The 21,849-nt window shown below is 32.8% G+C and overlaps 3 protein-coding genes, 1 long non-coding RNA gene and 1 pseudogene across 5 annotated transcripts in view; 4 read left to right on the top strand and 1 right to left on the bottom strand.

Moving 5' to 3' along the window:
• LOC108814887 (40S ribosomal protein S10-2) overlaps positions 1-21,849 on the top strand; it is an 87,127-nt gene that overhangs the window by 63,582 nt on the left and 1,696 nt on the right. The window lies entirely within an intron of this gene.
• On the top strand, positions 3,709-6,616 carry LOC108816804 (phosphoinositide phosphatase SAC5-like). Of its 2 annotated transcripts, none has more exons than XM_056990691.1 (5): positions 3,709-4,134; positions 4,218-5,693; positions 5,772-6,134; positions 6,229-6,350; positions 6,433-6,616. In XM_056990691.1, the coding sequence occupies exons 3-5, from the start codon at positions 5,985-5,987 to the stop codon at positions 6,542-6,544; spliced, it is 384 nt and encodes a 127-aa protein (XP_056846671.1). In that variant the 5' UTR covers positions 3,709-4,134; positions 4,218-5,693; positions 5,772-5,984; the 3' UTR covers positions 6,545-6,616. The 2 variants fall into 2 exon arrangements, with proteins under 2 accessions (XP_056846671.1, XP_018444870.1); XM_018589368.2 differs by having other exon boundaries at positions 5,794-6,134.
• On the top strand, positions 8,088-11,828 carry LOC108818246 (E4 SUMO-protein ligase PIAL2). Its single transcript, XM_018591148.2, has 15 exons — positions 8,088-8,354; positions 8,443-8,515; positions 8,596-8,661; positions 8,795-8,860; positions 8,941-9,023; positions 9,115-9,166; positions 9,253-9,324; positions 9,484-9,551; positions 9,646-9,694; positions 9,786-9,972; positions 10,067-10,118; positions 10,207-10,258; positions 10,335-10,451; positions 10,543-11,133; positions 11,212-11,828. The coding sequence occupies exons 1-15, from the start codon at positions 8,185-8,187 to the stop codon at positions 11,644-11,646; spliced, it is 2,133 nt and encodes a 710-aa protein (XP_018446650.1). The 5' UTR covers positions 8,088-8,184; the 3' UTR covers positions 11,647-11,828.
• On the bottom strand, positions 12,718-13,707 carry LOC130497685 (uncharacterized). Its single transcript, XR_008936694.1, has 2 exons — positions 13,525-13,707; positions 12,718-13,234 (listed from the first exon to the last, which is right to left on the bottom strand). It is a non-coding gene; the product is annotated as an uncharacterized LOC130497685 (long non-coding RNA).
• LOC108816704 (disease resistance protein RML1A-like) lies at positions 18,458-21,556 on the top strand (annotated as a pseudogene).

A 21,849-nucleotide genomic window follows, 5' to 3' on the forward strand; every position in this document is an offset into this window, starting at 1 on the left:
TTGGTGAACCTACATGTTTATCCTGAGGTGACCCAAGAATAGCTCCTTTTTAATTATACTTTTGTCTAAAAAAATTGTTCTAATCTCCCATAAAGCTTCCATGAAGCATTATAAACTATAAAGGATTAGTTCTTTAGAAAGACTCACAAAGAGAAATATATTTCTGAGATAAATAGGAAATATGTTAACACATCACTTGGTTCATGATTCCCAAAAACAAAAACGAAAAACAGCCAAAACTCTTTAAATCCATTGTTATAAAATCATGATATTTTAATAATTTATACGAAAATTATATAAATATTATATATTTGTTTAATTCTATATATGTTTTATGTCAAATATTAATAATATTTTATTACTATATTTAGTTATTAACCGAATTATATCTATGTATATTATAACATAACTTCAGCTTTAATTTTTAGATTCATAACAATGTAAATTTTAATATTAAGGGTTTTTAGTCTCTAATTTTTTGTCAATAGACATATAAGGGATGAAGCTCACGCATTAGGAATGCAGGTAAATATTTCTTTTATGAAGGGCGCAATTAAAATTTTGTTTTGATTCTTTTTTTGGGGAATTTTTGACTAAAAACTATGTTTTGCTTTTTTTTTCATCGTCTGAATCTCTTGGTTAAGAATAAAAAAAGTTTTCTGTTGTTGACAAAATAAAAAAAAAAATTTTTGTTGATGGGTGATGGACAGGAGGATATTTCATAAAAATGGTGTGTATGCAAAGGTGAGTATGTGAACGGCAAAAAGTACATTTTACTTGCTATTTTCCAAAATTGGTGTAAATAAGATATTTACATAAATAGGTGAGTACCTGTTGGCAATATGAATGAGGTTTTTTTTCATGAATTATTTTAGTTGTAATCTATAGGCTGTTGGCAGTTTGACTTTAACAATGTAAACATAGTAAACAAATGGCCTCATACTATCGGTCCTAAGAAAACTATTCAACAATTGTTTTTAAAATGATTACACAAAACTCATAAATATTGTTAAGTGCATTATTTTCTTTTTGAACTTTTGTTAAGTGCATTATTGGAAAACATTTTCTTCTCATGCATATATTTGTGAAAAATATCACTTCTTTTCTTTTTTGAAAAAGGGCTAAATATCACTTCTTTCCGACTAAGATGAAGTATTAAAGGAAAGACAAAAAATAATAACAACAAAATATACCTTCTTCACTTTTTATTTAACAAAAACTTTAACTCCGTAATTTGGTGAAACAAATAAACTAAATTATCTATTTATATCAATAAATTAAGCACAAAATATTTTTTTAAAAAGGTAGAGACAAAACAAAAAAAAATAAAAGAAAAATCTAATTAAATACTCATTCCGCTTAATCTTAAGAACCAAGAGTTTAATCTATGATGTGTGCAAATATTTTTCAATTAAAATATAATCTAAGTGGACATTTTGGTTGTAAATATTTACAACTTTAGCAAAATATAATCAACATGAAGAAGTTTTTAATTTTTAATATTTAGTAGTTATGTGGTCTGTTTGAATTTGAAAATGCATTAATTCTAGAAATGTTAAGATCTTTTTTTTGTTAAAATTACTATAATATAAAAAGTATTTTTGAGATATGCAATAAAACTTTAAAACTGTCATTCAAAATCTTTTAATATATAAAAACTATTAATATATTAGTATGCATATTTTTATTTTAGCTTTATGATTGTACACGTATTTTACTAGATGTTTTAAGAATAGTTTAATTCCAAAACGATTGTTAAGTCATCGGCATTGTAAGATAAAATTGTATGCAATATTTAAACGACAGAAAACCGAATATGTCTCTCCTCTTATACCAAATCTTCCACACTAGATATTTTACAAACACAAAAAAAATTTACAATATTTTATTTTAAGGCAACAAGATTATTAGTAAAATTTAAATAGAAATAAACTAAATTATCTATTTATATCAATAAATTAAGCACAAAATAGTTGTAAAAAAGGTAAAGACAAAACAAAAAAAAAAATCTAATTAAATACTCATTCCGCTTAATCTTAAGAACCAAGAGTTTAATCTATGATGTGTGCAAATATTTTTTACTTAAAATATAATCTAAGTGAAAATTTTGGTTGTAAATATTTACAAATTTAGCAAAATATAATCAACATGAAGAAGTTTTTAATTTTTAATATTTAGTAGTTATGTGGTCTGTTTGAATTTGAAAATGCATTAATTCTAGAAATGTTAAGATCTTTTTTTTTGTTAAAATTACTATAATATAAAAAGTATTTTTGCGATATGCAATAAAATTTTAAAACTGTCATTCAAAATATTTAATATATAAAAAATATTAATATATTAGTATGCATATTGTTATTTTAGCTTTATGATTGTACACGTATTTTACTAGATGTTTTAAGAATAGTTTGATTCCAAAACGATTGTTAAGTCATCGGCATTGTAAGATAAAATTGTATGCAATATTTAAACAACAAAAAAACAGAATATGTCTTTCCTCTTATACTAAATCTTCCACACTAGAAAGTTAACAAACACAAGAAAATTTTACAATATTTTATTTTAACGCAACAAGATTATTAGTAAAATTTAAATAGAAATTACGCGCGGAAAACGATCTAGTATAGTGAAAGAGCAAGTAAACACGAACTTCTTATATCGCAACAATTAACAAATGGCTCTAATCGGTCGAGAAAGGCATAAAAGAGCAACTCTTTCGTTCTCATGAGATGAGTTTTGGATCCTCAAGTTACAAAACAAACAATCTCCGACACAATCCTATTAAACCAAATGATGTGAAAAGTTTAGATGCTTTTATCAAAAAAAAAAAGTTTAGATGCCATTTCTCGGCCTGGAAGTTTTGCATTTTCCAACGTCTAGAGTGTCATAACATTCTCTAAAATTGACTTTGGTTGGTTTCTAAGAACTTAAGAAGTAATCAGTGACTTCTCAAAATGTCTGATATAGAGTATTACGAATACTATATCATGAAGTACCACAACAGATGAACATAAAAAAATTTCTCAACGTTATTTATTTAAATTTTTTTCAAGTGAATTTTCAAATCTCACTTTGATAAAAAAAACACTAGTCACACACATTTTTATAATCTAATGCGTGATCCAATAAACTCTCTCTTTTTAGTCATTTATGTTTCACTCATCATATAGGTTATGAAACCTTTTTTGCTAAGAATCTTTTTCTTTGTGTTGATTATATACAATACTCCATCAACCTAGTTATAATAGGTAAAATTCGTGGCTCACCCTAACCAACTTCCAATGAATTAATATTCACAAATTTGCTATTATACTTATCTGTCAACACTATAAGACTTCTCCCATCAAATATTAAACAATCTTTTTTTTACTAGAAAGAATTACAACATTTGTCATCAGTTTCTATTAATTATATCATTTATCATTTACTATATCATTTATTAAATCTATATTATAATATGACAGTTTCCTCACTTCTGAGGCTGTCATATGGTCATTATTGTGGGTGTCACTTTATTTTTTTCCTTCTATGAATTGATGCCTTTGTCGGGTTTATGTGTCTTTTTTTTTTTTTTTTTTTTTTGCTAAAATATTGGTTTATGTGTCTTGATTTGTTGGATTATACATATACAATTTGTTTAGGGCCTAATAAAAACCAATTCAGTTTTAAGCTCAATCTGAATCCTAACTCATCAATGAGATCTGGTGTGAAGCTCAAAATTAACAATACTATGGGTTTAATGTCATTCTGGATTAGGTCGTTTCCATCTTTGACTATTCAACATCAATGTCTCCACCATTGTTAGAAGAAAAAAAATTCTCAACTCTCTACCTCTTACCTCTTGTGTCTCTTCATCCCCTTCTTTTCCTCCCCTCCTGTTGAGCATTTCTCCCTTAATCCAAACAATGAATTTGCGGTTTACATTAAACCTATTAACTTCCACGACCTCTCCGTCTCCCTTGATACGTATTAAATTCGATTAATGCCTCAACCCCTATAAATAGGATATGATTGAGACTGGAATCAATCTTCACTCGAAAACCTAGAAAGCTCTTTTGAAAATGGCTTCATCAGATGTTGGGTTTGTTCAATCAGCCCTCAGCCAGTTTGATGCTCTCACACAGCAACGACCAGGTTACACTCAGGCTTTCTTTTTGTTAGGTATTTGTGGTTTTAAAATAGCACCAGCGAATTGTAACTCTATTATCTCCGTGAAGACAGAGGAAGCTGATTTCATTTTGTAAGGCTTGGATTGTTTGTCTCCTCAAACAAGTCTTGTCTCCTCAAACAAGTCTTGCACCAGTTGCAGCAGGAAACGACAGATACGATACCATGTATTTTTTTTTACCTTTATCAATGAATCCATGGAACTCTTTACCTTCTTCTGTCAATACATCGCCCCTTCTTAACTCAGATCATCATAAATGATTTCATTTCGTAATCGCTTCCAGTGTATTCGCTATATATAGTTCACTTCACAAGCCAGAGTCACTGATCTCATATCTGTAAGCAAGATCACAACAAAGCCATTGGGCTTGTCTGAAGGAAGAAGCAAATGCCCAGATCATGACAAGTCCACACACAGCTCATAATCTGAGTCAAAAGCAGCAACAATCATACTAACCAAAAGCTAGGTATCCACATCATCAATTTGAGCGCTGGCAGGACGACACGTGGCACCTCCAGTCGGCGTTTCATTAAACTGATTAGGGCTGGGCAAAAAATTCGAACCCGAAAAACCGAACCGAACCCGATCCGAAAAAGTAGCACCGAATCCGAACCAAAATTGATTAAATATCCGAACGGGTTCAAAATTTCGGTATTTAAAAAACCGAAACCGAACCCGATCCGAACCGAAATATTTTGGGTACCCGAATGTATCCGAAATAAATTTATATACTTAAATATATACATTATTTTTATATATAATGTATATTAAAAATATTAAAAATATATAAGATACCTTTAAGTTTTCCAAAATACTCGGAAAATATATGCAAATAGTCAAAAGTAAATGTTTAAAATAGCTAAAGTATACTGAAAACACCAAAATAGTTAAATATCTATTGATTCTTTATCCAAATATTCAAAGAAAACCAATTTATATATTAAATTAAGGTATTTTGACATATATGTTATGAAAATTTATAGGTAATATATTATCTTTCTTATAGATTTTGAAAATTTAAAGTATATAATGAATTTTGAAAATTTAAAAACATTTTAAATGGGTTATCTGAACCCAAACCTAACCCGCAAAGATCCGAACCGAACCCGAACCGAAATTTAGAAATATCCGAATGGGTCTGAAATCTTTGACCCTGAAAACCCGAACCCGAATGGACTGAACCGAAACCCGAATGGGTACCCGAACGCCCAGCCCTAAAACTGATTGTCGTGATGGGCTTCTGTGTTTTGTGCATCATCTATTACATATTATCATAGGCTTTCTGTTTGCTTTGCCTGATGGGCTCAAACTTTGTCACTCTCATCTTCTCTAACCTAGCTGCACGACTTTTTTTTTCTCTTCATCTCTGCGGCGGTGATGCATGACGTCTGAGCTCCTTCTCCATGGCTGAAACGTCCGGCGTTGAAACTCCATCATTACTCCAATTGATTCCATCGCCCACTACGATGTATTTAATGCGTCTGTCGTTGCTCCTAGGCGGTGTGTAATCTGTTGCTATAAATAGGTGAGTTCTCATCTCGAATTCATCCTCTCTTTCTATCTCTTTTGCTAAACCGAATCGTGTTGTTATGGCTAATACAAGAGTTTTTTTCCTCCGACTTGAGGTCCGGCCAAGTCCGGCCGGTGCTCCTCCGGGACGATGTACTCCCTCTCCGGTTTTGATGTTGCACGATGTGCTCAGAACTTCCACCTTTCCGAAAACACAGGCTCTGGGCTTATAGCGTGAAAATTCATGACTTCCATGTTTATTAAAACAGTAACGTTTTCTAAACAGCAAAGACTCTAAACATCAAACATGGCAGTCAGTTATTTAAGGCGTGGTGTAAACGAGCAAGGCAGCGTAGCCAATGAAGTTGAGATAGAGCAGATTGTATCCAAAGAGGTTCCTGAGGGGAAGAAAATCCCTATTACATCAGATTGTGCAGGTTCGGAAGCACACACCAAGGTGAGTTTTTTGATCTTCAACACATTTTCCTACTAGGCTTGAGCTGTTGTTGTTTAACTAATAACTTTAGAAAAAAAAAATTATGGTTTGACAGATGTTCAGTGCCCTGAGAGGTGAGTGGAACATGATGATGAAACACCGTGACATCATCACAGCTGTTCGTCTTCATTACAACAACGCTTATCAGGACGGCGAAAAGCAGAACGCCATCTATGTGTAAGCTTTAGAAACCTTTTCATCTTTTATTTTTGAACTTGCTATGTGTTTGTCTGGTCTTAAAGTTTATTTATATTGACAGGTTCTTGGGGAAATCAGGGCCTCAATTGGGAAGGCAAGCCCCGTGGAAGTTAGGTTATGACCAACACAATGCTCGAAGATCCCGAACATTATCTTTCTTTTTTTATGGCTAATCCTGAACATTATCTTCTATCGTGATCATTTACGAATTTATGTAAGTGAAGCCAGTAAATTTTGCAAGTAAAGCCAGTAAATTTCTTTCTTAAAAAAAATAATATTTCTCAAAAAAGTCAGTTGATTTAGAAAGAAGAGAATAAAATAAATATTATATAATTTGTACAGGTGAAAATGCTTGATATGTTTACACGTACTTTGATATTTGCGGTTTCTCTCAACAAAATAATTTAAGATTGTTTACTTTCCAAATGAATTCGAAAGATATTTACATAAAATTACTCAATGCAAGAAGACGATGATATTTAAGATTATATTGAGTTTTTTATTAACCTATTTTGTTGGAATTTGTTTTAAACACCAGTCAAATTGCAAATATATTAGGAACATTTGGTATTTTAAAAGAAAGCTGTAATGGAAGATGAGATTCTATCTTACTGGATTTCATAAGTTTCACATAGACGAGAATGTAGTTTCTTTCTTTTGTCAAACACCTTAAATTTATTTGTTTTTTTATTATTTTAGTTACAAATGTGTTTCTATGTGTTCTTGATTTGTTGAAAAAGAGGCAGCAGAGAAGACGAATTACACAAACACATAACATGGATGATACGTATTTTATTTCCATAGGTTATGTTGATGAATGTTTACGAAAAATATAACGTACATGATGACTGGCTAATCAATAATAGATAGATTAAAAATCGTACATGAACGAAAGCATTTTAGGTGACATTGAGATTTATGCATAAAAAGAAATAAATCTGCTACATCTATTTGTATTCACACCTGGTCAACTGACAATAAATATTGCATTAACAATTGATAAATAGATAAAATAATCATATAAAAAACAATTTACACATAATACAGAATCAAACATTTTAAGAAAAAAAATAAAATTCTAGAACAAAATATATAAAGAACATTTGAAATTATTGCTAACAAACATAGTATATCAAATCACATATAATCTCTCTTCACATAAACCTTTTTAAAAGATTAAAATCAATATAATCTATCTTCACATAAACCTTTCTAAAAGATTAAAATCAATATAATCTATCTTCACATAAACCTTTCTAAAAGATTAAAATCATTATCATACACATCTTTTGTAAATGAAACCAAAAATACAAACCACCGAATCATAAAAAAAAGAAAATCACAACTAAAGTATATCCTGCCCATAAATTAAAATCATTATATACAGATTTCTTGCAAATGAAACCAAAAATAGAAACCACAAAATCATAAAAAATAAAAAAAATTAAATCACAAGTAAAGTATATTCCGCCCGTGGGACGAGACCCTAGTTGGTAATACATATAGAAAGCAACTAATATAGCAGCATATTCTTCAACTGGTCTAATCTGGTTCGTTTGGATAGATTCTGGTTTTTTCATCCGAACCTTTAAAGGTTGAAAACCAAAGACAAGTGTAGTAAACTGGGCTTCAGTCACAAAGGCCTAGTAAAGGCCCAATAGTTGAAAACTGTCGGGTCATCATAACAAACAGGGTTTCGACTTTCGACTGAACAGACGGATCATTTCCCCTTCCGAGTGTTAAAAAAGTAGAATTTCACTGAGAGTAGGGACCGTTGGATCATTTGCGTGGACGACTGAATCAACAACTCTCGATGTCTACGGCGACGACGGTGGGTGGAAGTGGGTTACCGGAGAAGGCGGCAGCAGCTCTGGTAAATTCATTCCGATTGGCCTCGGTGACGCAACGGTTAGGTTTCCACATACAAGCGGGAGCCAAAAGCGACTCTAAAGAGTTCCAAATCTGCTGCATCTCTCTTGCCAAGTAACCCAACCAACCCCCTCTTTCTATCCTTTTCAACACTCAGTTTCAGCCTTTTAATTGGATTGGATTGGATTGGATTGGATTGCAGAGGAATTGATTTTGCGATAGCTAATAATGAAATCCCGAAGAAGGTCGAAGATCTACCCTCCTTACTCAAACAGGTTCCTTTTTTTTGCTTCTCTGTATTGAGAATCTCAAAGCTGATTGAGGCTTCTTATATATATAGCGGCTTTGTGTTTAGGTGTGCCGACATAGAGATGATGTGTACACTAAGACGGCCGTTATGGTGCTCATGATCTCCATTAAGGTAATAATTGGAGTTTTTTTCTTTTTATAGTTTTGGATTTGTAAATCTGCAGAGTGCTTGTGTTCTCTGACGAGTAATGAAAGAATGCCACTTTTGTTTAGAGGAATGAATGATTTTTGTGTTGATGGCACAGCATGCTTGTAAACTGGGATGGTTTTCGGATATCGAGGCTCAAGAACTCATCGCTCTTGCTGATCAGGTCTTTCTGTCTTTCTTCTTTTTGGGAATTGGATTATTTGAGGGAGGAGCTACTACTAATGTTTTTTCCTTCTTATTTAGATGAAAAATGGTTTCGGGAATCCTGAGAACACTATCCCTGCTATTCAAACTCCTGGTGGTACGTTATCCCAGATCATGGAGAGGTATGTAGCTTTTGCTTTCACTTACCAGAATTGTACTCCCTGGAAACAAATCTATGCTTTGGTTCAAATTTGTATTCTTTCTGATCTTCAGGTTTTATCCTTTTGTGAAGCTTGGGCATGTTCTTGTTTCTCTTGAAGTGAAGGTGATGTTCTGGTTTGAACATTTTCTTCTGATATGTTACCCTCTAACACGGTGCTCCTTTTCATTTTTATTTCCCTTACATGACAGTCTGGCTATACAATGCTTGCACATGATTTCCATATTTCCAAGAATATGCCGCATTCTCCTCAAGAGAGAATTGTACGTATGGCTTATGTGTTTCATTTTTTTTTTCATTTTGAATTTTCCATCCATATATGTGCATTTAGATGGTGATGTTCATGTATTTCTTTATTTTTTTACTTACGACCGTTTGCTTTTATATTATTTTACTAACTCTACATTCTTGTTTGGTTTCAGCGGCTATTTGTTGTCCAGACAGAAAACATAGACACGTCATCCTGTATTATAAATCCTCCAGAGGTCAGGTATTAAAAAATGGTTTTGCTATTGTTCATCACTTAAATGAAATAAGTTATCTAGTTTTAACCTACCTCCCTGGCCTTTGTATCAAAATCGCAGCTTCATTTTAAATGGAAAGATGGTCGAGAAGAGGGTTAATATCTCAATGGTCTGTGCAATTTTAATGTTGCTATGTTTCTATTGAACTAGTTATGTACATGTATTTATGTTTATTGTCAAATCTTTTTCTTTCTTTTCAGGATTCGGGGCCTCAACTCCCAACAAATGTTACTGCCATCCTCAAATACGGAACAAACCTCTTACAAGTTATGGGCAATTCCAATGGCCATTACATCATTGTAATTGCTTTTACGGGTTTAGCACAGCTACCTGAAAAACCAGTTCTTAAAGAGTACATGCAGTCTGGAATGGTCGAACCAAGCCCAGGTAATTCAAAATCACAAGGCGTGAGTAAAATTTTCTTTCATCTGACCTCTTAATCTTTAATTGACTTGGAATTAATGGCTCTGTCTGTCAATAGATTCTGACATCATTGAGGGGCCATCACGAGTATCTCTCAGATGTCCTATAAGGTAATTCACTTCTGCCTCTTTTCTTGTGGACTACTGTGTAATGTTATGATTGTCTCTTGTAGTTAATTTAGTGTATATTAAAAAACAGTCGCAGCCGGATCAAACTTCCAGTCAAGGGCCAGTTGTGTAAACATCATCAGGTGATACAGGGTTTTGAAAGTTATCTTCGTTTTCTTTTAAGATTTGTTATTGGTAAAGTTACTTTTTCTGCTGTAGTGTTTTGATTTCTGGAATTATGTCAACATAAACATGAGAATCCCATCTTGGCGCTGCCCTCATTGCAATCAACCTGTTTCCTACCCAGAGATCCGTTTAGATCAAAACATGGTCAAGGCAAGTAACTTCCTACACCGTAATTTACTTAGTGCTATATTTTTGCATTGCTTCTCAATATAGATTAACTCGTCTCATTTCATATCCTCAGATATTAAAGGATGCCGGGCGCAATGCTGCTGATGTAATCATCCATGCTGGTGGTACATGGAAGGTTGCAATGGAAAATAATGGGAACGAGGAACCTGTTCGTGATTCAATAATCCATGATCTTGAAGATCCAAGTAGCTTGTTGAATGCTGGTCCGGTTGTCTTGGATCTTACTGCGGATGATGAGGATGATGCTGATATTGGACAGTTTGGTAGCACCACCAAGGCTGTGGACCAGAAGCCCAACTTGTCAGATGCTCAGGGTCAATTTAATAATAACAACGCAAGCAAAGATGCTTCAGTCGACGATTACTCTTCTATGTTTAACTTCTCTGATGTGATATCACTTGACGATGTGATGCTAGATCACTTGAATACTGGAACAAGTCAGGATATAACAATGCCTCAAGATCCAACACAAGTATCTGCGCCATTCTCACAGGCACCATCTCCAAGAGAGAGACCAGCAACTACTTCCACCGTCTTCCCCTCTCCTCAGTTCTCTCAGGTTCATGCTTCACCTGTTACTCCCGCCGGAACGTATCTTAGTAGAACCTCCAGTCAGATGTCATCATTGACAACTTCATCACAGGTTAGTGAATCGGTATGAGAACTATACTTTGTTCTCTTAAGTGACTATTCAGATGTTGAGAGTATCTGTTCCTTGCAGAGCCGGATGCACCCAGTTCAAGTTACGAGCCAGTCTCCTGGGAATGGATCATCTTTGGCTCAATCTCCGCGCCTCCCTAGAGTACTTGCTTCCCAGCCTAACAGTTATTTCGTGCGAAGTCTAAACAGTAACCATTTAACCACTCAGACGCAGCGCCCGAGTAGTCCCCCTGTTCAATCAGTTTCCCGAACCAGTGACCTAATGGATGTGGACTTGGTAATTCCTGATACATCCAACTGGCGCCCGAGGATGCGAGGCAGTATCACTCCCGGTTCATATTCCCCTGCTCTTGACCACATGATCATCCGACCTACCCAACAGTCTCAACCGGCGCAGACACCAACGGTTCAAACGTCTCAGGCGCAGCCGCCTTTTTCTACCGCCCCTCCAGCCTTCACAAGGCCTTCTGGACCGTCAGCACCATGGAGAACTTGAGAGACCAGAACAAGGGAAGGTTGATGCTTAGGACAAACAACTCTATCGTAATGAACTTTTGTAACTTGTCATTTTGCGCATGGAATGAACTTGATTTAGGATTCCGCCCGGTATTTAGTTGGGGGTAATTTAGTTTTTCTTTTTACTGCTTGTAATGATGAATAATAAAGAAATGTTGGCAATCGTATGATCACACAAATGGCAAATCTCAGGTGAAGGGTTTACTATCCAAATAGCTTCCAATTTAAATACCAATAAACCTTGAGGTGAATCGTTAATTTATAACGTTCGAAAGGTTAAGAGTTTAAGAGTGGTATTCGAGGAAATATTAAAAGGTAGATGCCGTTAGATTCAAATACATCTTCCCAAAGGCCAACTTACATTTCGTTTATGTTCTATACACTGACCACCATAGTCAGCTTTAATTAATTACGACAGTATTAAACTGACGTAGTTAATCAGAGACAAGAGAAACTGAAGTTGTCTGAGGAGAGGATTAAGAGTCTTCGTAAGTAGTTACAACGAAGTTTGGATCTTTTGCTAGTCTTTGCACTTGTTTCTTCACGTTGCATGTGTGGTAAGTACATTTGTAAACACTATTAGCTTTTTGGGTTGATCTAACTATTGTTTAAGCTTATCTATTCCATATGAAAATTAATTGAAATTTTTTTATCCTCACAATTCTATATACTCCTATATGAACCAATACATATAATAAAGCTCTCGAGTTTAGTATGTTGGATGATGCATACTATAAGACTAGTATATTTGCATGTAAGTTGCTTAGTCGTGTTTGGAGTCATGTGGACTGACATGACCATTCTCACTAAATGACTTTATGTTGTTCATCTCCTCTTTTCTCTTTTTAGTGTATGAAGATGTTTCTTGTGGCTAAAGTTAGGACACGAGACAAGGGGCAAAGTGATTGGGGACAGGAGTTACATTATGACTCGAAGATGATGCTGGTGTTTGTAAATATATGTGTTTTTCTTGCTAGTTTTTTCTCTTTATTTAATGGTACTTTTGTACCTTTTTTCTTGTCAACATAATTCCTTCATTATACTAAGTCCATTGGGCAATTACATTTGGTATCAGATTTTTACAACAAAAGACAAATCTCATTAAAAAACTGAAAAGCAGCCCAAATAGAGACATCTAGAAGTGCTCGTGGGTCGGCTGTTCCTTCTAACGACACGTCACAGGGACACGCGTCCTCCATGCGATGAGCATCAAACTTGGCCGCACCTCCAAAACCAAACCACCACTTGCTTCCCGAAGATGCCTCTCATGCTCTGTCTCTCCGTCGTAAGATTCCACCATAGATAGTAAGGATGCTCCGAACAGGGAATTCCGATACCAAATATTGAAGCTTTCTACTTTCAACTGCGAACAACTTGAGAAGAGAATCCTTCAATCATCAGAATTGAACCAGAAGAAAACTAAATCAAGAAGAGACGAGATTTTTCGTTGGACTGCCATAAAGACGCCAACTCTTCTGAAAATCTCTTCACGCTTGATACAAAGTATCCTTTAAACTCGTCATGCCTTTCCATTATAGATGCTTCGCTTTATGCCATGAATGGCTAATCTGAGAACAAATATTCAACGGAATATGGGATTAAGAACTAAACAGAAAACAAAACAAAGATCTAAACTTTATTATTCAATCCAGAAAACAGAGATAAAGATTATAAGTATTAAGTGAAGCTCTGTCTTGGATTGAAGAAACACAACAAAAATCGCCATAGCGAAGACTTGAGATCCGCAACGGAAAAAGAGATCGGCTAACCCGAAGAGACATGGATGTAAACTTATATTACAACAATAAAAAACAGAATATACAAAGAGGGGATGGCGACCGGCGGCAAAAGTGCTCACCGGCGACCATAGGCAATTTTCGTTTACAGAGAACTTAGAGCGTTTAGAGTAGAAAAGTTATAAAATTGTTCTAACTCCAGATAATGGTACTTTTGTACTGGAAATTCAGTGTGAAAGTATATATTGATTTACAAACTTACATCCGCTATGAATTCGATTAGATCCATAAAATCTGATAATAATATATACCTCTCAAACCTAAAGAAGATGGTATTGAGTAGTGGTATGCACGAATTGTATATCAAGTTTTTGGAAGTATTCCGGTCTGTTTTGTCCAAATAATCAATTATCTAATTCGATTAAATCTTAGTTACCACAGCTCTTCGAATATGCGGTGTCTTGATATCCAAATTTTTTTATATTTTTAATCAGATATTCAATTCGATCTGATAAATAAATAAAAAATCAACGCTAATATAAAATATTAATATTTATTACAATAAAAATTTATTTTCTTTTTAAACCTTAAATAGCTAAAATAATCAATTTTTAGTAATTAAAAATAGAAAATTACATAAAACAATAATTATATAATTTATATATAATTATTTTAAAATATGGATATATGTCCATATTACGGATCGGATCGAATATTCGTTTATAAAAATAATAATATTAGTAATTTAATTAGTTTTTATGAATATTACATATTAATATTTTTTTTCATTTTACGGATATCTAGATTTTCTAGTTTGAATCAAATGAATAATGAATAGAATCAAATATTACAAATATTTAGCGTAACCCTAGATCTGAGTTGTTCTTTTTATGGGAAAGAATCTGAATCTCTCTAATGCTACAAAAATTGAGACAATGATTCTGATTATTTTTATGAGTTTGGTGGGTCTCCCTTCCTCTCATACAATTTTTTTCTCGTAAACTGAGTGTTGTATTAAAGAATGCTGCAACTTATGTTTTCCTCTTCTGCTCTCTCTATTATTTGTTGTGTTATATTTCAATTACAAAGCATAGAATAAAAATATATATTTTTTTTTTGATAAAAACATAGAATTAAAATATTACTACACAATTTATGTTTCCCTCTTTTGCTCTCTCTATCTCTCTCCATTCCCCTCTATCTCTCACCCTCCCTCTCCATGTCTCTCTTTCTCGCTATCCCTCTCTCTTCCACTCTCTCTATCCCCACCGTCTCTATCTCTATCAGTCCTCCCCACCCCGTATCTCTCTTTTTTGCCATCCCATTCCATTTCTATCTCCATCTCTCTCTCACACACCATCCCCCTTCATCTCTATCTTGTTCTTTCTATCTATCCATAATCCATGTTCTCTCTCTCTCTCTCTCTCTCTCTCTCTCTCTCTCTCTCTCTCTCTCTAAACCTTGGGGAGGGTCTTAATTTTAATTTTTTTTTTTTACTTTTCGTTTGGTTTTTTAAAAATAAAGAATAAAAAAAAATAAGCGGACCAAGAAACAGTAACGAACCGAGTTCATACGGAAGAGGCACAGCGAGACGAGTTCATGCATATTTGATTATTTTAATATTTTTTGTTTCGGTAAACGCGTGAACTCTGGTTGACGAACCGTCAATGCGCGTGTCCTTAGAACTTTACAATGAATAATATTGAATAAGTAATGTTTTTTATAATTATATTATATATAGATATCAAAATAGAATATTATCTTGGTGTGTTGTTTTTTAAATACACGCTTATACACAATGAAAAGGGAAATGGCTATTTCACTATTTTTATCTGCGGTTACAAAGCACAGATTTATTTTCATAAATAATTTATACGAATTTCTATATAAAATATTACATAGATTTGAATACATTTATTCGGAACCGAAAACAAACATAATTTATAAATAACCAAGCGATACTATAGTTCTCCGACCAAAAAACTGAAGCTAAATCGCAAACGGAATAAATATCCAAATTTATAAAATAAAAATTATTTACCTATAAATATTAATATAATTTAATTTAATTTTTGATTAATAATATACAAAAATAATATTTTACTAATCAAATTACTCCAGTATTTATAGGTATATGATTTTCGTTGTCAAGTAATTTGAGTCATTTGACTCTAGCTCCTTAATTGTTGGTCAACTAATCACAACAAAAATAAAAGACATTTGGTAACAACAAAAAATGAATGAATAACAAAAAAAAGAATGAAAAACTATTTACACTTAAAAATCGTTGGTTGATCTATCAAGGTGAGAGAATGTGGGTCTCACCGCTTCAGTAAGATTCATATAAGAAAATATAAAGAGTTACGGTTTTTACAAAAATCTTTGAGAAAGAAAGTTGGTCCACCAACCAGATAATAAATGGTAAAATTTTGTTTGAAAAAATAGTGGCCAAAGAAGTAATATGCCAGGGTAATATAGGGGTAAAAGATAAGACTGATTTTGTATTAGTAGAATAGATTTTAATGATAAGTTGATACAACCTCTAATGCATGGCTATTTGGTTAACTTTTCTCCAATATAGTTATTCCCCTAATTCACCCTAAGTTTATTCTTGTTACATAAAAAAAATTATTTTGTTAAAATATTGACCTAGTCGTCTTAAAATCATTGTTGACTTAGTCGTCTAATAAGACATTCTGATTAAGTAGGCATAATTAAATAAAGCAGAGTTGATTTGTAAATTGGCATATAGTAAAGGTCCTTTATAATAACAGTTGGTTATATTGTTATTAATTTGTTATTTTATTTAATGTGTATCTTATTTTGTTTTGTCGTAAAAACATACACTAATATTTTGCGTGTCCTTTTTAAACAATTCTTGTTTCTATTGTCAAAATATAGTATAGATTCTCCCACATTAAAGGTACAAGGAGGGATAAAGGTAGGCGCAAAGCGAATACTTATGTTTTTGCGTATATTTGATATTTTGTTTACCTTGAACAAGTAAATAATTTTTGGATTTGTAATTGACTTGTTAAAAATGGGTACTTGTTATTTGAAGTACCAAATTACATAAAAATAACAAAATTTTAATCTGTATAACAAAAATATCTTAGTTGAAGCGAAAAATTTAATCTTAACTAATATATCCAAATAATAATCAAATAGTCGTGATATTATATATCCAAAATTATACGTCTAATTAAAATAACATAGTTTTATTTAAAATAAACCATGCATATTAATTACAATATAAAATATCAGAATAATTAAAATTTAAAAAAAAATATATTAATAAACTATTATATTGTAAATAAATTATTATAATGCATTTACTTTATAAATATTTATATTCGTGCATGATCACAGGAAAATCACCTAGTCTTATATAAGCAAAGATCACACTTAAATAAGGGTTCATTAAAAAATATATATAACCAGTGGCAGAGCCACGTTGAGTAAAGGGTGGGCAGTTGCCCCATATGAAATTTTTAATTTCTATGTAATTTTCTTAAAATTTTAGTCATGCCCCTGATCACATATTATTTTTTCTAATAGTTTTCATCTCTGCCCGAGACAAAAATGTAATCTAGATCCGCCACTGTATATAACCAACCCTTTGAAACTAAAGACAAATGTTCATCTAAACACTTAACTATGCTAAATTTCGGGCTCACTTGTAGTTGTTAGTAATCCGTTTGCATGGTGCATAGTACTGCGTAGTTAAAAAAAGGATTTTTAACAATAAAACCCTTCAACTAAGTTTGTTTTGGTTAAAAACCCACAAACTAAATATTTAACGAAATAACCTCCAAACTAACTTTATTTAATGAATTAAATCTTCTCGGATCATAATTACCAGTGCTACTGATAAATTTTTAGTTTTGAGGTTTTTTACATTAAGTAAACATAGTTGGGGGATTTTATCATTAAAATAAAAAAAAATCCAAAATACAATGACATTATCTAAAAATTAGTAACTTTAATTTTCAAAATTAGAATTTTTAAATTTATATAGATATGTGAGTCTGATTTTTTTTAAATCAACACTATATATGTATAAATTAAAAATATAAAAACCCAAAAATAGAAAAAAAATTATCTAAAGCTTTACCTGTAATAAAAATTATCTAAAAATTAAAAATGTAAAAGACAAGAAAATATACCAAAAATTATATATTATCTAGTAACTTTAATTTTCAAAATTAGGATTTTAAAATTTTCTATAAATATATGAGTCTGATTATATATATAATGTTGATTTTTAAAAAATCAGACTCATATATAGAAATTTTTAAAAATGCTAATTTGAAAATTAAAGTTACTAGATAAGATATAATTAGTTTTATTATATTTACTTGTCTTTTACGTTTTTTAATTTTTAGATAATTTTTAATACAGGTTTTTGGGTATTTTTAATTATTTAGTAGCTTTAGATATTTTTTTTTTGGGTTTTTACATTTAGTAGCTTTAGATACCTTTTATATGTTTTGGGTTTTTACATTTTTAATTTATACATATATAATGCTGATTTTTTTTAAAAAAGTCAGACTTATATATCTATATAATTTTTTAAAAAATGTTAATTTTGAAAATTAAAGTTACTAATTTTTAGTAATATTATTATATTTTGGATTTTTTTAATGGTATAATCCCCAACTATGTTTACTTATTGTAAAAATCTCTAAACTAAAGATTTACCAGTAGTACGGGTAATTATGACATGATAGGGTTCAATTCATTAAATAAAGTTAGTTTAGAGATTATTTCGTTAAATACTTAGTTTGGGGGTTTTTATCCAAAACAAACTTAGTTGATGGATTTTTACGTTAAAAAACCTTAAAAAAACTCAAAACTATTATTCGAATCATTTATTAATAGAAAGTCGTCTAGCACTGACATATGGTTTTATTAGTTTAGTATTTTTATCAAATTTCAATAAAGTTTGACTTAGTGGAACTAATATATTTAGATGTGTTTGTAAAGTAAACTTTTTATTTAAATCAATGCTTTAGTTGTGGGTTCTAGTAATTTAGACTCTTTTTGGTAGGGATGATGAAGCTGAGATGATTGAAAAAATTGCCATTGATGTTTCAAACAAAATCAATGTTACACCATCAAATGAATTTGACGGTATGGTGGGAATGGAAGCTCACTTGAGAAAACTAAACGCTTGTTTACACCTTGAGTCTGACGAAGTAAAGATGATTGGAATCCAAGGACCAGCTGGAATCGGTAAGACAACTATTGCTAGAGCTTTATTCAACCAGCTCTCTGCTGATTTTCAATTTAAATGTTTTCTCAAGAACTTCAAGGAAAAATATGAAACATTTGGTATGGATGACCATGATTCGAAGTTAAGTTTACAAACCCAGCTTCTATCCAGGATTTTGAACCAAAGGGATATGAAGGTACATCATCTGGGCACAATAAAAGAATGGCTACAAGACCAAAGAGTCCTTATAGTTCTTGACGAGATAGATGATTTTGAACAACTAGACGCCTTGGCTAGAGAACCATCTTGGTTTGGTTTAGGAAGTCGAATTATCGTTATTACGGAAGATAAAAAGATACTGAAAGCACATTGGGTAGATAATATTTACCATGTGGATTATCCATCGGAGGAAGAAGCTCTTGAGATCTTACGTCTATATGCTTGCAAGCCAAATTCTCTATGGGATGGTTTTGGTGAGCTTGCAAAGAAAATAATCAATCTTTGTGGTAATCTTCCACTAGGTCTTCGTGTAGTGGGCTCATCTTTGCGTGGGGAGAATAGGCACGAGTGGGAAGGTCAAGTTTCTAGGCTAGAATATAGCCTTGATAGAAAAATCGAGAATGTGTTAAGAGTGGGATATGACAAACTAATGAAGAAAGAACAATCTCTATTTCTCCACATTGCGTTCTTCTTTAACAATGAAACCATTGATCATCTGAAAACAATGCTAGCTGACAGTGACTTGGATGTCAGAAATGGGTTGAAAACCCTTTCCGATAAATCTCTCGTGCATATATCAACCAAGGGGGGGATCACAATGCATTGTTTACTCCAACAATTGGGGAGGAAAGTAGTTTATGAACAATCTGATGAACCTGGTAAACGTCAATTTTTAATAGAAGCCGAAGAGATTCGTAATGTGCTTGCAAATGAAACCGTAAGTTCTTTTTCCATATGTATGTATAGTTAGCTTGATACACAAGTATTTGGTATTTTTAACAGTGTTACCATCCTTGTTTAATTTTTTTTTGTTAGGGCACTGGATCTGTCTTAGGTATATCCCTTGATATGTCTAAGATAAGTGAGTTTTCTATCAGTGGGCGAGCCTTTGAAGGAATGCGTAATCTCCGGTTCCTAAGAGTGTATGGGAGACATTTTAGTACATTGCAGATGTTAGAAGATATAGAATATTTACCTCGTCTAAAGTTACTCCATTGGGATTCATATCCGGGAACACTTCTTCCTCCAACATTTCGACCTGAATGTCTAGTCGAATTCCATATGGCATATAGTAAGCTCGAGAAGCTATGGCAAGGTATCCAGGTTGGTATCATATATAACTTTTCCATCTGAAGTTGATTATATAGCTGCAGTTGCAATTTAAAAAGCTTGGTATATATCTCAACCTCTTAAGAAAATATACCTTTTCTGAAACTTAAACTAATGAGAGTTGCATATTAGGGTGTATTTAAATATATAATGGTGTATTTTATTATGTAAGAAAAAATTGTATATTTTAAAAGTTTGGACTTTTTAATCTATTTTTCTTAATACAACAATGTTCACTTGTTGTGCTTAACAATGCAGCCTCTTACAAATCTCAAGGATATAGATTTGGGACATTCCAAAAACTTGATAGAAATTCCAGATCTTTCTAAGGCTACTAGCCTCAAGACATTGACACTTACATCTTGCACAAGTTTGGTGGAGCTCCCCTCTTCAATTAGGAACCTACACAAACTAAAAAAGCTGATGATGATGGGGTGCGCAAAGCTACAAATTATTCCAAAAACATCAACTTAGCATCACTTGAGGAAGTAGACATGAGCGATTGCTCACAATTGCGAAGTTATCCAGATATTTCTATGAACATTAAGGACCTCGATGTTGGAAACACAAAGTTAGAAGTTCATCCATCTATTGTTGAACGTTTGCCTCGTCTTGAGTGGCTTCGTATAGGCAGCAGAAACCTCAAGAGATTATCACATGTCCCCGAAAGTGTAACACATCTAGACCTAAGCAACAGTGATATAGTGAGGATTCCAGATTGCGTCATAGGCCTTTCTCGACTAGAAAGTCTTTTCGTCTTCAAGTGCAGAAAACTGGTGTCACTACAAGGTCTTCCCTCTTCCCTCAAGTACATAGATGCGACCGACTGTGCATCACTCAAGAGAGTGTGTATCTATTTCAATGATACACTGAGGGGCCTCATGTTCCAATATCCAATCAGGGAACTAATGTTCCAAAACTGCTTGAAACTGGATGAAGAATCAAGAAGAGAAATCATACAACAATGGGTTTACGAATATGTATGTTTACCGGGTAAAGATATTCCTGTGGAGTTCACTCATAAATCTAAAGGAAACTCCATAACCATACCTATGGTTACTTTCTCAGCATCCTCAAGATTCAAGGCATGTCTAATGCTTTCGCCAATCAAATACTCATACCTTGATATATCTTGTCGTCTAATAACCGAAGGTGGTGTCATCATCATGGAACTTAAATGGGATTCGATGAATGTTTCTCATTTTCTTACGGAGCATCTGTTCGTATGTGGTGGTAACTTGGTTAACTTGGTGTCATCTGTTCGTAAAGTGGATGTGCATGCGACCAAGATTCTGTTTGAATTTAGCTGCATGGATAACCTCAAGATTCTTGAGTGTGGTGTAAAGATCTTGAGTGAGGAAACAGAGAGTTGTGATGGTATCAAAGTGGATTACTTTGATACCGGCCGAGAAAGCACTGACAACCGCATGAATGGAGATGAATATTATGAACCAGATGAACCAGGTTACTGGAGTTGGTTTAAGAAGTTTTGGCCTGCAGACGAAGGAGAAGAATACATAACCTGCCATTATGGTTTGAAGACGGCCATTATGATGAAGGTGTTTGCGGTTAGTATGTCTTTGCTTTTGCTATATCTTGTTATCACATAATTCTTTTTTCTAAAAGAATTTTGATATAAGTTGCATAGTGATCTCTCTTTTGTTGTTTTCTAATTGGGATAATTACATATATGCAGTTTCCGCTTTTATATGTTTTGAAGATATAAATTTGCCTAATGGTAACACATAAACTATTGTCATGGTGGATTTCCTTGTATCATTTGCTGTCCGACATGACCAATTGTAATCGAGAATCGGAAGAAATTGTCAATCTACAATAAATAAAACAGAAAAACTTAAAATGAGAAGAACAAAATACACAAAAGCATCTTACAACCCCCACT

This window comes from Raphanus sativus, chromosome 7 (genome assembly GCF_000801105.2).
Source record: "Raphanus sativus cultivar WK10039 chromosome 7, ASM80110v3, whole genome shotgun sequence".
Taxonomy (NCBI): domain Eukaryota; kingdom Viridiplantae; phylum Streptophyta; class Magnoliopsida; order Brassicales; family Brassicaceae; genus Raphanus; species Raphanus sativus.

What these genes read in the sequence shown, in the direction of transcription:
- LOC108818246 (XM_018591148.2), top strand. Translation starts at nt 8,185, where the DNA reads ATGTCTACGGCGACGACGGTGGGTGGAAGTGGGTTACCGGAGAAGGCG. An exon ending in TACCCTCCTTACTCAAACAG is followed by an intron (nt 8,516 to 8,595) that starts GTTCCTTTTTTT and finishes CTTTGTGTTTAG; the next exon opens with GTGTGCCGACATAGAGATGA. An exon ending in TGCTCATGATCTCCATTAAG is followed by an intron (nt 8,662 to 8,794) that starts GTAATAATTGGA and finishes TTGATGGCACAG; the next exon opens with CATGCTTGTAAACTGGGATG.
- LOC108816804 (XM_056990691.1), top strand. Translation starts at nt 5,985, where the DNA reads ATGGCAGTCAGTTATTTAAGGCGTGGTGTAAACGAGCAAGGCAGCGTA. An exon ending in GTTCGGAAGCACACACCAAG is followed by an intron (nt 6,135 to 6,228) that starts GTGAGTTTTTTG and finishes ATGGTTTGACAG; the next exon opens with ATGTTCAGTGCCCTGAGAGG. An exon ending in AAGCAGAACGCCATCTATGT is followed by an intron (nt 6,351 to 6,432) that starts GTAAGCTTTAGA and finishes TTATATTGACAG; the next exon opens with GTTCTTGGGGAAATCAGGGC.